The sequence below is a fragment of the Entelurus aequoreus genome, linkage group LG27 (assembly GCF_033978785.1).
Source record: "Entelurus aequoreus isolate RoL-2023_Sb linkage group LG27, RoL_Eaeq_v1.1, whole genome shotgun sequence".
Taxonomy (NCBI): domain Eukaryota; kingdom Metazoa; phylum Chordata; class Actinopteri; order Syngnathiformes; family Syngnathidae; genus Entelurus; species Entelurus aequoreus.
Window position 1 is genome coordinate 22,301,437 of NC_084757.1, and position 14,789 is coordinate 22,316,225.

The 14,789-nt window shown below is 38.8% G+C and overlaps 2 protein-coding genes across 11 annotated transcripts in view; both read right to left on the minus strand.

Moving 5' to 3' along the window:
• On the minus strand, positions 1 to 9,481 carry LOC133644322 (cytochrome b-c1 complex subunit 10-like). The gene is made up of 3 exons (XM_062038719.1): positions 9,345 to 9,481; positions 5,171 to 5,311; positions 1 to 133 (listed from the first exon to the last, which is right to left on the minus strand). The coding sequence occupies exons 1-2, from the start codon at positions 9,404 to 9,406 to the stop codon at positions 5,191 to 5,193; spliced, it is 183 nt and encodes a 60-aa protein (XP_061894703.1). The 5' UTR covers positions 9,407 to 9,481; the 3' UTR covers positions 1 to 133; positions 5,171 to 5,190.
• Positions 9,482 to 9,640: 159 nt separating this feature from the next.
• tcf3b (transcription factor 3b) overlaps positions 9,641 to 14,789 on the minus strand; it is a 142,602-nt gene continuing 137,453 nt past the window's right edge. For all 10 annotated transcript variants that reach the window (XM_062038708.1, XM_062038713.1, XM_062038706.1 and 7 more), the window contains one exon: positions 9,641 to 12,374. The gene's annotated coding sequence lies outside the window, so the exon portion shown is untranslated. The remainder of the gene's footprint in view (positions 12,375 to 14,789) is intronic.

The following is a 14,789-nucleotide window of genomic DNA, read 5'->3' on the forward strand; positions in this document are numbered from 1 at the left end:
GAAGTTTACACGTCAAGATTTAATTGACATTAAATACGCATGGATCAAAACATTTATACATTATGCATCCTCGAACTATAACTGGCCCTGTAGAAGCCGTCCACCCGTGTGCTCGTCCCAAAGTGTTCTGGTCCTGCAAGGCAGACACACATAATCATGTTTTTTTTTTGTATTTTTTCAAAAATTAACAATAAGACTAAATATTAGGGGTGTGGGGAAAAAAATCGATTCGAATTCGAATCGCGATTCTCACCTTGTGCGATTCAGAGTCGATTCTCATTTTTAAAAAAATCGATTTTTTAATTATTATTTTTTATTCATCAATCCAACAAAACAATACACAGCAATACCATAACAATGCAATCCAATTCCAAAACCGACCCAGCAACACTCAGAACTGCAATAAACAGAGCAATTGAGAAGAGACACAAACACGACACAGAACAAACCAAAAGTAGTGAAACAAAAATGAATATTATCAACAACAGTATCAATATTAGTTAGAATTTCAACATAGCAGTCATTGACATTATCATTAGACATTTATAAAAATAAAAATAAAAAACAATAGTGTCACAGTGGCTTACACTTGCATCGCATCTCATAAGCTTGACAACAGTGTCCAATATTTTCACAAAGATAAAATAAGTCATATTTTTGGTTCATTTAATAGTTAAAACAAATTTACATTATTGCAATGAGTTGATAAAACATTGTTCTTTACAATTATAAAAGCTTTTTACAAAAATATACTACTCTGCTTGCATGTCAGCAGACTGGGGTAGATCCTGCTGAAATCCTATGTATTGAATGAATAGAGAATCCTTTTGAATCTGGAAAAAAATGGTTTTTGAATCGAGAATCGTGTTGAATTGAAAACAAATTTTTGATTTTGAATCGAATCGTGACCCCAAGAATCGATATTGAATCAAATCGTGGGACACCCAAAGATTCACAGCCCTACTAAATACATACAAATGTTTGAATGTGTGTGTGCATAGATCAGGGGTGTCAAACTCATTTCAGATCGGGGGCCACATAGAGAAAAATCCACTCCCAAGTGGTAAAATGACGGCATGATAACTTAAAAATAAAGACAACCTCAGATTGTTTTCTTTGTTTAAAAATAGAACAAGCACATTCTGAAAATGTACAAATCATAATGACATACTAACATGTTAATACTAATACATTTTATTTGGTATAACGCTTTTCAGAGTACTCAAAGACACTTTACAGGATAAAAAATTTAAATATAAAACAGTTCAAAGTAATAATATAAAATACAGGACATATAAAAGCAGTACATGTTGCGGTTAATAGTATTCTATCTTTATTTGTCGTTATTTATACTTTCTGAATAAATTATGTGATAATGTTCATTTCAAATCTATCAAGATAAAAAAAATAATATCAAAATAAGATGTTATTTATGTAATTTGCTCATTTTCCTCGACTGGTGCACTAACATAATGTTGTTTCTACATCCATCCATTTTCTACCGCTTGTCCCTTTTGGGGTCACGGGGGGTGCTGGAGCCTATCTCAGCTGCATTCGGGCGGAAGGCGGGGTACACCCTGGACAAGTCGCCACTTCATCGCAGGTCCAACACAGATAGACAGACAACATTCACACTCACATTCAACCTATCCCCAGGTGCATGTTTTTGGAGGTGGGAGGAAGCTGGAGTACCCGGAGGGAACCCACGCAGTCACGGGGAGAACATGCAAACTCCACACAGAAAGTTCCCGAGCCCGGGATTGAACTCAGGACTACTCAGGACCTTCGTATTGTGAGGCACATGCACTAACCCCTGTGTAACCGTGCTGCCCGTTGTTTTTACATATGCAGCATAATCTACAAAAATACAAAGAATTGCTATTGTGACATCTAGTGGACACATTTAGAACAGCAGTTTCTTTCATTCAAAAATTTCGGCTCATTTTTATACTTGGCAAACTCATCCCGCGGACCGTACGTTTGACAATCAAATTAAAAAAAAACAAGCATCTTAAAAATATAAGCTTGGTCTCGACAAAACTCATGTTCCTACGTGAGTTTTGAGTTTATGTTTATTGTACTTCATAGAATAAAAGTAAAACACATATGTGGATCCTCTTTAAATTGTGTTTGTAAGACAGCATGGGAGAAAATGTGTAACAAAACTTGTTGTGTCTGAGTTTTAATGGCACTAGCGAGCATTAAAGGCTTGGAGTTACAGTCTCAGAGTGCGCTTTCAGTGGCTAAAAAGACAGATTACTTGGTGATTATGGTGCGTCCCATTTGCACTGGGAAGTCGGAATTTCCGAGTTCCTAGCCGAAATTACAACTGGAACGCCCCTTGAAGTCGGAACATTTTCACCCCCACCCAAGTTGGTTCCAAAGATGGCTGCTCTAGATGTAAACAATAATGTCCGCGTCCATATAATAATATCCCTTATTTGCACTTCTGATTAGATATCGTTGCAGTAAATCAGCTATACAAAATATTGTTGTACGTTTATACATGGTAACGTCACAGTAGTGTAAACTGCATTTACAGTCATGGCCAGAAATATTAGCACCCCTGCATTTCTGTCAGATAATGCACCACTTCTCCCAGAAAACTGTTGAAATGACAAATGCTTTGGTATTCACATGTTTATTTATTTTGTTTGCAGAGGCACTATAGAGAGTCTACTGACCAACTGCATCTCTGTCTGGACTGGAGCCTGCAGTGCCCCAAACTGGAAGTCTCTGCAGAGACGGAAAAGATCATCAGGACTCCTCTTCCTCCTATCCAGGAGATCGCAAAAAGCCGCTGCCTGACCAGGACTCAGAAAATCCAGCAGAGACTCCTCCCACCCCCACCAAGGACTGTTTTCACTGCTGGACTCTAGAAAGAGGTTCCACAGCATCCGTAGCAGAACCTCCAGGTTCTGTAACAGCTTCTTCCCTCAGACCATAAAACTCTGGAACGCATCAGAATAATCCCCTTAATTCCCCCCAAAAACGGATTAACTCGCTGGACTATAAAAAAATATAAAGACAATATAACAAACATGCGTAAACGTGGATGCATATGCAAAAGTGCAATATATTATCTGTACAGTAAATCTATTTATATCTGCACCTTATTGCTCTTTTATCCTGCACTACAATGAGCTAATGCAACGGAATTTAATGACAATAAAGGAAGTCTAAGTCTAACACACAAAAAAAACAAAAACGCCAAATCTGATATTATTTTACACAGAACTCCAAAAATGGACTGGACAAAATTATTGGAAACCTCAACTTAATATTTGGTAGCACACCCTTTGGAAAAAATAACTGAAATCAATCACTTACTGTAACCAACAATGAGTTTATTACACCTTGCTACTGGGATTTTGGACCACTCTTCTTTTGCAAACTGTTTCAGGTCTCTCAGATTTGAAGGGTGCCTTCTCCCAACTGCTGTTTTTAGATCTCTCCACAGATGTTCTGTAGGATTTAGATCTGGACTCATTGATGGCCACTTCAGAACTCCCCAGCAATTTGTCTTAAGCCATTTTTGTGTGCTTTTGGAAGTATGATTTGGGTCGTTGTCCTGCTGGAAGACCCATGACCTCTGACGGAGACCCAGCTTTCTGACACGGGACCCTACATTATGCCCCAAAATTCTTTGGTAGTCCTCAGATTTCATGATGCCATGCACACAGTCAAGACATCCGGTACCAGAAGCAGCAAAGCAACCCCAAAACATCAGAGAACCTCCACCAAGTTTGACTTTAGGGATGGTGTTCTTTTCTTTGAAGGCCTCATTTTCTTTTCTGTAAACAGTGTGATGATGTGCTTTACCAAAAAGCTCCACTTTAGTCTCATCTGTCCACCGGTTGTTCTCCCAGAAGGATTTTGGCTTTCTCTGGTCAGTTTTTGCTAACTCCAGTCTTGCTTTTTTATGTCTCTGTGTCAGCAGCGGGGTCCTCCTGGGTCTCCTACCATAGCGTCCCTTTTCATTGAGATGGCGACGGATAGTGCGAGCTGACACTGTTGTACCTCGCGTCTGCAGGTCAGCTTGAATTTGTTTGGAAGTGGATCGAGGTTCTTTATCCACAATTGTAACAATCCTTCGTTGCAGTCTGTCATCAATTTTTCTCTTCCGTCCACGTCCTTGGAGGTTAGCTACAGTGCCATGGGCTATGACATTGCGCACAGTAGACACAGAAACATTTAGATCTCTGGAGATGGACTTGTGGCATTAAGATTGTCCATGCTTTTCCACAATCTTGGTTCTCAGATTTTCTGAGAGTTCTCTGCTCTTCTTTCTTTTCTCCATGCTCAGTGTGGTACACACAACACAAAGGTTGAGTCAACTTTTCTCCATTACAGAACTCATGTCTTACTCCAAAGAGCCGAACAGTTCCCAAATTATTTCTACAGTGGGTATGGAAAGTATTCAGGCCCATTTTTAAATGTGTTACTCTTTGTTTCATTGCAGCCATTCGTTAAAATCATAAGTTCATTTTATTTCTCATTAATGTAAACTCAGCAACCCATGTTGTTGTAAAAAAAAAAAAACGGATGTCAAAATTTTCACAATTTTATAAAAAAATAAAAAATCACACGTGGGATGTGACATTCATGGTTGTCAATATTCAGTGATTTATCGTTCATAGTTAATATTGTAAATCCCACATTCTTTATTTTCATGTACATTCTGGGTGTCTCATTCAGTGAAAAAAATTTAAATTCCATTCCGTTTTTTAAGGCGGTCTGTCATAACATTTTTAGCATTCAATCAGACAATAATGTGAGGTTTTGCATTAGTGTTCCTAAAAATAGATATACCGGCCCCCAGACAAATTTTTTTCTCTAAATTTGTTCCAAAATAATTGCACAGGCCTGTCTTAACACCTTGCCTTCAACTGCCATCCAAGTATTGCAAATGTTTCAGCGTGACTAACTGAGTGCGAGTGTGAATGTTGTCTGTAAAATTCCTAGTTTGTGAATCCGTTCTCAAACAATGGCAATAAAAACTCTTCTGATTCTGATATATTTGCGCTGGCGACTTGTCCGGGGCGTACCCCGTCTTCTGCCCAAATACAGCTGGGATAGTCTCCATCTCCCCCGCGAGCCCGAAAAGGGACAAGCAGTAGTAAAGGGATTGATGGATAAATAAATCAAAGTGATTTAACAAAAGACTCACAATTGATTGGGAAAAAGATGTCACTCATCCTTGTGGAACTTGCCCTTAATGTATGGTACATAGTCAAGGAATAATCGCCAGTCTGTGAAGTGGACGAGCGCCACGCCGCCCAATGACCCCCAGGCAACCATGTTTGGTACCCTAGATGAGCACAAAATAGAAGAAAAAAAACATTTAAAACAAAAACTAAGAAATTGAGCCCCTAAATAGGAATAACGTCAATAATTAAAGTCCTAACGATAGTCACACACACGCTAGGTGTGGTGAAATTGTCCCCTGCATTTGACCCATCCCCTTGTTCACCCCCTGGGAGGTGAGGGGAGCAGTGAGCAGCAGCGGTGGCCGCGCTCGGGAATCATTTAGGTGATTTAAGCCCCAACTCCAACCCTTGATGCTGAGTGCCAAGCAGGGAGGCAATGGGTCCCATTTTTATAGCCTTTGGTATGACTCGGCCAGAGTTTGAACTCACAACCTTCCCGTCTCAGGGCGGACACTCTAACCACAAGGCCACTGAGCAGGTTTGAGCAAGATATATAAGTAGGACCTTACCCTTACATTTGATACAAGGGTCTCCATCTTTTTTACTATGAACCCAACTTTGCCATAAGTAAAACCAGCAGGGAGTCATTTGCCTTGAACGGTGTATGGTTAGCATTCATTTTCAGCTTTCTACTAAAGTTGGCTGAAAACGCAAACGTTTAAGAAATGGTCTTTTTTTTTGACAATAACATCCGCCCCATCTACATGATGAACTGTTCCAACCAGTGGCAAACTAAACTACAGTATATGAAACGCCAATGTACCAAATGTACATAACTATTTGATCCAAACTTCCCGTTGTGGACCCCTGCATTAACTATTTGGCAGTGTCAAACAATGTATTCACTTTTAATGTGGGATCTAAGCCGATGATGTTGTTGGGGCTTGTGCAGCCCTTTGAGACACTTGTGATTAAGGGCTATATAAATAAACTTTGATTGATCTATTGATAGTAAAACCCCTCTTGTATCTATATTCAGCCTTATATTTTACAGTAGGTTAGTACAGTGATTTTCAACCTTTTTTGAGCCAAGGCACATTTTTTCACTGAAAAAATCCCCAGGCACACTACCAGCAGAAAACATAAAAGAATGAAACTCAGCAGCCGATATTGACAGTAAAAAGTTGTTCTTGCAATTGTTGGATATAAACTCAAATCATAACCAACCATGCATCACTATAGCTCGTCTCAAAGTAGGTGTACTGTCACGACCTGTCACATCACACCGTGACTTATTTGGAGTTTTTTGGTGTTCTCCTGTGTGTAGTGTTTTAGTTCTTGTCTTGCGCTCTTATTTTGGTGGCTTTTTTTCTTTTTCTTTGAGCGATATTTCCCGCACCTACTTTGTTTTAGCAATCAAGAATATTTCAGTTGTTTATATTGTTCTTTGTGGGCACATTATTGATTGTCATGTCATGTTCGGATGTACATTGTGGACGCCGTCTTTGCTCCGCAGTAAGTCTTTGCTCCGCAGTAAGTCTTTGCTGTCGTCCAGCATTCTGTTTTTGTTTATTTTGCAGCCAGTTCAGTTTTAGTTTTGTTTTGCATAGCCATCCCTAAGCTTCAATGCCTTTTCTTAGCGGCACTCGCCTTTTGTTTATTTTGGGTTTAAGCATTAGATACCTTTTTACCTGCACACTGCCTCCTGCTGTCGTCTGCATATTGTGATCGCGACAAACCATGTTCCCGACCTCTACAAAGCAATTAGCTACCTGCTGCCACCTACTGATATGGCAGAGTGTTACACGGTTACTCTGCCGATCCCTAGACCAGTGCTTTTCAACCACTGTGCCGCGGCACACTAGTGTGCCGTGAGACACAGTCTGGTGTGCCGTGGGAGAATAACTAATTTCACCTATTTAGGTTAAAAATATTTTTTGCAAACCAGTAATTATAGTCTGCAAATTATGTGTTGTTGTTGAGTGTCGGTGCTGCCTAGAGCTCGGCGGAGTAACCGTGTAATACTCTTCCATATCAGTAGGTGGTAGCCGGTAGCTAATTGCTTTGTAGATGTCGGAAACAGCGGGAGGCAGCGTGCAGGTAAAAGGGTATCTAATGCTTAAACCAAAAATAAACAAAAGGTGAGTGCCCCTAAGAAAAGGCATTGAAGCTTAGGGAAAGCTATGCATAATGAAACTAAAACTGAACTGGCTACGAAGTAAACAAAAACAGAATGCTAAACGACAGCAAAGAATTACAGCGTGTGGAGCAGACGGCGTCCACAAAGTACATCCGTACATGACATAACAATCAACACCAAAATAGGAGCGCAAGATAAGAATTAAAACACTACACACAGGAAAACACCGAAAAACTCCAAATAAGTCACGGTGTGATGTGACAGGTCGTGACAGTAGACCTACTTTGAGACAAGTGCTATAGTGATGCACATACTTGCCAACCCTCCCGAATTTTCCGGGAGACTCCCGAAATTCAGCGCCTCTCCCGAAAATCTCCTGATTTTCAGCCGGAGCTGGAGGCCACGCCGCCTCCATCTCCATGCGGACCTGAGTGAGGACAGCCTTTTTTCACTTCCGCTTTCCCACGATATAAACAGCGTGCCTGCCCAATCACGTTATTCCATACGAGGCGTCTGGCATACCGCCGATGAGCATGGTGCAGATGGAGAAGATCTTCTCGGCGTCCGTGTTGGCGCACACTTTGCAAAAGCCGACGCTGGTCAGGCTGCTGAGGGTGAAGTAGAGGGCGGCGATGAACGAGCCGCGCACCGACTGGCCGCCGACCGTGTTGTTGACGTTTGCCCAGCTCATGGAGCCATACCCGGGGAAGAGATGGGAGGACAACAGGGTGACAAGAACTAAATCATCCAGACTAGTGATAAATTGTATTATGTTTATCTTACCTAAAAATAAATATATTTATTCATTAAAAAAAAAAATGTTTTACTATATTTTGCTAAAAACATAAAAATTAATTGTATTTTTATTTGTATTTTTTCTGACTCATTACATCCAGCCATAGAATTATACATTAAAATAAACATATTTGAAATAATTAATTTTAAATTATTATAATAATTCATTTAAAATGACCATATTTAATTATTAAAATAATGGCTTGTTTATCAACAACTTTAGCATTTTATTCATTACATTTTGAAGCTCTCAGAAGCCAAGTTATGTTATATTCCTTAAGATTTATTTATGCAAGTTTGAAGTATCAATTATCTAAACACAGTTTTGTTTGCATATTTTCAGGATGTAGATATATATATATATATATATATCTATATATATAGATATATATAGAGAGAGATATATATATATCTATAGATATATATATATAGATATACAGATATATCTATCTATATATAGATATACAGATATATCTATATCTATATATATATCTATATATATATATATAGATATATATATATATATGAATATGAAATACTTGACTTGGTGAATTCTAGCTGTAAATATACTCCTTCCCTCTTAACCACGCCCCAACCCCCGAAATCGGAGATCTCAAGGTTGGCAAGTATGGTGATGCATGGTTGGTTATGGTTTGAATTCATATCCAACAATTGCGACGACTTTTTACTGTCAAATGAGTTTCGTTTTTTAACGATTTCTGCTGGTGGTGTGCCTCCGCATTTTTTCAACGCAATAATGTGCCTTGGCTCAAAAAAAAGGTTGAAAAACACTGCCCTAGACAGCAGACACTCAAAAACACATTATTTGCGGAATATAATTACTGGTTTGCAAAAAATATTTTTAACCCAATTAGGTGAAATGACATCTCCCACGGCACACTGGTGTGCCGCAGCACAGTGGTTGAAAAACACTGGGTTAGTTAGTACATCAATAATGCAGTAAAATAATTTGAAAAAATCAATAAGTAGCTTAACTGTTTACAACTACTTTAGGAAGAAATCAAGTTCACTGGCACCAGTGCCAACAAAAAAGAGCAAATAACTGATGAGATAAAACAAAATGTTACCATTAGACTAGTCATGCTTAATCAGTGAAAACTAACTGGGAAGCTAATGTGGCTAAGCTAACGTTAGCTTCCTTACAGCCTAATGAGTCACACAGAAGGACACCGCTATATTTATGTAAGCATTTGGCTCAACACAGCGCACCCTCCGCTACGGTTATTAGTTTAACCTACCACGTTTTTAAGATTGTAATGTTCTTAGCTCCGACGAACTTATTGAGTATTTTCAGGAACATTCTGACCTTCACTGTTTGTTTACTCCTCCATGCAAAGCGTAGCTGAGGACCCCGCGCTGCCCTTTTACATGCCTGATCAAAATATCGTAGCAGGCCGTCGTCCGTGCAGCCGAGGGTCGTTTCAGGTCATGCTTTTTTAATTTTCTGCACATCATGTAACAAACTGCGGCTTCATAAATATAAAAGAACATTATCAAAACTACCATCACCCCTTCGTTAAAATGTTTTCCTTTATTGTCCTTTCAATGTACATAATCCCCCCCCCCAAAAAAACAAGACATAGGAAAAAAGGTATAATCTGTTATTAAAAATTGAACATTTATTGCTACATTACTGTTATATACAGGACAGATGTCAACTATATTTATATATTTATAGATATTTCGAGAGAGGCACTCTGAGGGGGCCCTGCCGGAGTCAATCCACACAAAGATAGCTTTGTCTTATGAATGCAATGTCATTTAATTTTTTACCAACTTTTTGTGATCAAAATATGGGAAAGTATCTGAACTTAAAGTAACATCATATGCCAAAAGTAGCCCAAGCCTGTTGACATTTTTTTTTTTTTAAATCTAGAGTAAATTGGGAGCCGTTTAGAAATCAAAAGGTCAAGCCATTTTCAATTCAAATGAGATGTTCAATTGCAACAAAAAAAATGGGAAAGAAGTGAAACAGTCATTGAGGCAGGGCAGAAGATGGCGTGCACACAAAAAATACAGAAAATGCTTCGCTAACTACTTAAAACAATCTTCCAGAGCCAAAAAGCAAGCATCGCTAGAAAGAAAGACTTGGACCCATGAAACAGCAGTTAGGACAAATATAATCCAGTCGAATAATCATAAGAAAACAAAAGCAATAAATCTAAACGAGATCTACGTAACATTTATTTATTTTTTTTGTTTGTTTTAACTAGATACAGTGAAAGAAAAAAATCTCTTTATACGATTTAAACTTTTTCCTGAAAAATTGAAAAAAGCATTTAGGAACAGGGAGGGTGGGGGAATGAACAAGTACCTCTTTTTTTTAATCTCCATGATAAATGAAATGATATGGTTGACAAAAAAAACAAAACGGTCTTAAACGAAAAAATACATAAGTTCAGGCACTGGTAAGGTATCACTCTCCCGTCATGACATCGTTTAAGTCTTGAGGATGAAAAGGCCACACTGTTGATTTGTATAGGTCGTCTTCATCGTCGCTTCTTGTATATATATTTATATATATTTATATATAAAATAAAAACAAAAACACGCAAAATGTTCTACCTCCCATTTGTGATTACATGTTGGTAGGAGACATTCACAACATGACATGGGAATGACATCACAATAACACTGGTTTGTTCTCCTGGTTTTAGCCATCAACCTTGCCCCAAATTGTCTGCCTCCAATCAGACGTGGAAAGAGAAACGAAAAGTACAAAGTGGACAGGGAGGGGAAAACTTGACGAAATGAAGGCGATCCACATGAAGTATGGCGGATACATTCAAAACAAACAGTTGCATAATTACTGTTCCAAAGACAAACCCAAACCATCCGCTCCACATTTGTGCGCCCCAAAACATGTAACGTAAAAATTCTTCCGGGTAGCTGACATCAACTTCTAAGTGGAAATAACGTCTCCTCTTTAACATTTAATCAAATCGCCTCTTTACTCCCCCGCCCCAACATGTAAATGTCAAACATCCCCTTGTAAAGTTCATCTACAATACACTCTAAACTTCAAACTAATATTGCCATTTATGTAAAAAAAATCTACAATGTATAGGCTAACAAAAAATAGATATTTTATATATATTTAAATTTTGAAAAATGAAACATATCAAGAGTAATGTATGGAGTGAATTTACAAGTCAACACTTCTGCTAAGAAGATGAGGAGGAAGGCGAGGGGGGGGGGGGCTAATTCAATGGGAATGCTTTGTTTTCAGAAAAGAATGCAGTGGAAAAGGACGTTTTGTAAGAATTGGAGGGAAGCAAATAAACCGGAGCCCTCAAGTCTGCTGGCAGAGAAGCGCTGGTCTCTTTATGAGCAAATGGCTTCATTTTTTTCGACCTTCAACACCCAACTTGCAACCTTACACAGCTGTGCTTTGTCTTGTCAGCATACATTTTTGTAGCAAAGACCGAACACTTGGATTTGTTAACAAAAAACAAAACAAAAAACGAGAAAGATCAGCCATAAGCTTCCAGGAATTAAGAGTCCTTAATTCTTAGGTTGTCCAGCATCTCCAGCTCTCATCTTTTAAGAAAAATGTCCACCTTTCATTTTGTGTCCCCCCAAAAACAATTGCTGATTTATAAAAAAAACAAAAAACGAATTTAGGCAATTCAACTATGGGCTTGGTTACATAACATATGTAAGACTGTACCATCACACTGGGAATGACATACATTAAAAATACTTGCTCATACACATAAGCAATCCCTCCATAATTAATGTTCCTTAACATGTAAAGCAATTTGCTTCAATGTCAAATAGAAAACATGTAACAATGAGGCACAAATTCTTGATTCAATTTGTGTTTTCTTCTTTTGCGTTCACCAGAGCACCTCTCGGCAGTGTGTCAAAAGTCCCAATTTGTGGCAGGACAGAGAAGAAAAAAATATCTCTCTCTGGTGATGAAACATATTGTGGAAATCAAAATGTCCAAAAAGGTTTTTTTGTACATGTATAAAATAAATCCAAAAAAACAAACCCCAACAGTTCTTCACATTTGAGCTTGTCGTCTTGGTTGGGAGTGTGACAGGCTGTGTCCATTTTGGCAGTATGCATGTGTGTGTGTGTACATCGTGAAAGTTAAATGGACACCACACAGTTATGTCCACGTGTGTGTGAGTGTGTGTGTCTATATATACACATATATATATGTATGTATATAAATGACACACACACACATCGAGTTAATGGGTGGTGGAAGAAATCTGTTAAGGCCACATCCACTGGGAGCCAAGGAAACACCAAAGCATCTGAGGGGGGTGGGGGGGGGGACAAAGACAACTTTATCTCAACAACACAGATAAACAGTGTGCTATTTGTTACAGTGGAACCTCTTAAGTCTAACATTCGATGTCGGATAAAGACAGAACATGTGATGATGACCATTGAAGCAGTTATTGTGACGTAGGAAAGTGTTGTATTGGCTGTTCAGTACAATATGGTTAAAGTGACAAGAAGTCAACTTCATTAAAGGAGAACTGCACTTTTTTTTTTTTTTTTGCCTCTCATTCAAAATCCTTATGAGAAACAAAGATTCTAAAGATAAGGTTTTATATACATGCAAATCCCCTTGTCATTTTACGCATTACTGAAACTTATTTCCTGGGCGCATTTATTTCAGTGCCCACAGCAACGCACTTCCTACTTCCGTCAACAAGTGTGTGTTCCTACTTCTGGCAAACAACGTGTGTGTGTGTTTTAACCTAGCAGATTTCTTGAACAAATGAGGATTCACAACCTTATGTTTTTTAACCTGAATTTACAGAGGACGAATTGCTGGTTTTAAAAACTTAGAGAGCACAAAGAGGGTGAAACATTCGCACAGATGGAGGCCAAGAGAATTAGGAGCGGCGTGATTTGACAGTGTAAATGTGGAACTTGGAGCCAAGTTATGCCGACAAAATTGAAGTACGATACATCTGCTGTATTGAGTGGCAAACAATATTATCGACGGAAAGGCTTTTTGTATCTGGCGAGGAGAACACTACTCAAAGAAACGGCATCACAACGAAAGACGAATTGTTGCGCTAACGAACCCTGCACTGGTAGAAACCTTCCTCCACCTACCCTAAGTCAACTGTAAACGTCCCCGGCCAGCTTGACCAAACGGACAACTGTCCATCGATATATAATATTGATCATTATACATGCAGCACATAGTGCTTGTTAGTAAACTACATACACTGTTGAGGTAGCTGTGTACAAACAAAACATGAAATGTGGGCTAATTCTTTACAGATACTGTAATATGATTGTTCATGCTTTTCAGTCTGTGCAGATTTGTGTCCTATCGCATTGTGTTGTGTATTACAAACTCAAAAGCTATTCAGCTGCTGATGTAGAAGTTAGGTTACAGCTAATGCTGCAGCAAGGTGATGTGTTACGATGCTAGAAAAACAGTTTCTCAGTGTTTGCTTTTACAATAATAATGTCGCTACAGCTTGGTTATGATACAGGTTACGGAATGTACATTTATTTTTGCAGTCATTTAGAGGCAGAACTGATCGCTCCCCTTAGCAGCATTGCTAGTCACCTAGAACGAGACGATAATTACAATTTAGAATACAAAAAAAAACTAAAAACATATGTCAATCAATCAATCGTTTATTTATATAGCCCTAAATCACAAGTGTCTCAAAGGGCTGCACAAGCCACAACGACATCCTTGGTACAGAGCCCACATAAGGGCAAGGAAAAACTCACCCCAGTGGGACGTCAATGTGAACGACTATGAGAAACCTTGGAGAGGACCGCATATGTGGGTAACCGCCCCCTCTAGGGGAGACCGAAAGCAATGGATGTCGAGTGGGTCTTGTGTTGTTGTTTATCATATGGATTGTGAAAGATAAGTCTTATTAAAAGTGGAACTGCACATTTTGTAAAAATGTTGCCTAAATATACATCAAAAAGTCTGAAAACGTTAAAAAAACTCACTTGGCAAGCACAAGCAGCAACTCTTCCTAGGGGCAAGGAAGGCTGTCAAATGTTCTTATCCCGTGGTTAACTTATTTTGACACTTGTATGACAGTTAAGATTCTTACATGATGTCGACATGCCTTCAGGGTCCTGAATTAACTTGTCTACGGGCCTGAATCCAAAGGGGCGTGGTATAGATTCTAACTTGCATAATTGGCCATAGAACACATGGATGCCTATAAAGAAAAACATATATAGGACTGCAGCTATCGATTATTTTGTTCCAAGTACTGGAGTACTTAGAGTACTGTGAAGTTAAATCAGAGCAAACAGTGTGATTCAAAAATATTTAGATATCATTTTTAAATTTTTCTTCCGATTGCCTTAGTCGGTAAATTTATTCTCCCAATCTGGACCAATAATTTAGTAATAGACAGTCTGTGCCTGCCTGAGAGTGCGCATTGAGGGCAGAATTTCAGCATGCACATTATCTCCAGCAGTCAGTATGTGTCCATGCACTAAATTAGTCCGATTTCTCAAATAGTTTGGCTCTAAATTAGACTCCTACAACCCATGGAAAAACCTTAATCCGATCATGTTTGTTTTTTGTAAAGTCGGACTAACACTTGGATTATGTCATTGGAAACGAGATCTCTCGAGGGGGTGTATGGACCGCAGGGGACCCTTCGTATCACGCATGCGCCAGTCTCAAGGCACGGAATACAACCAGGAAGCAGATACCATTCATC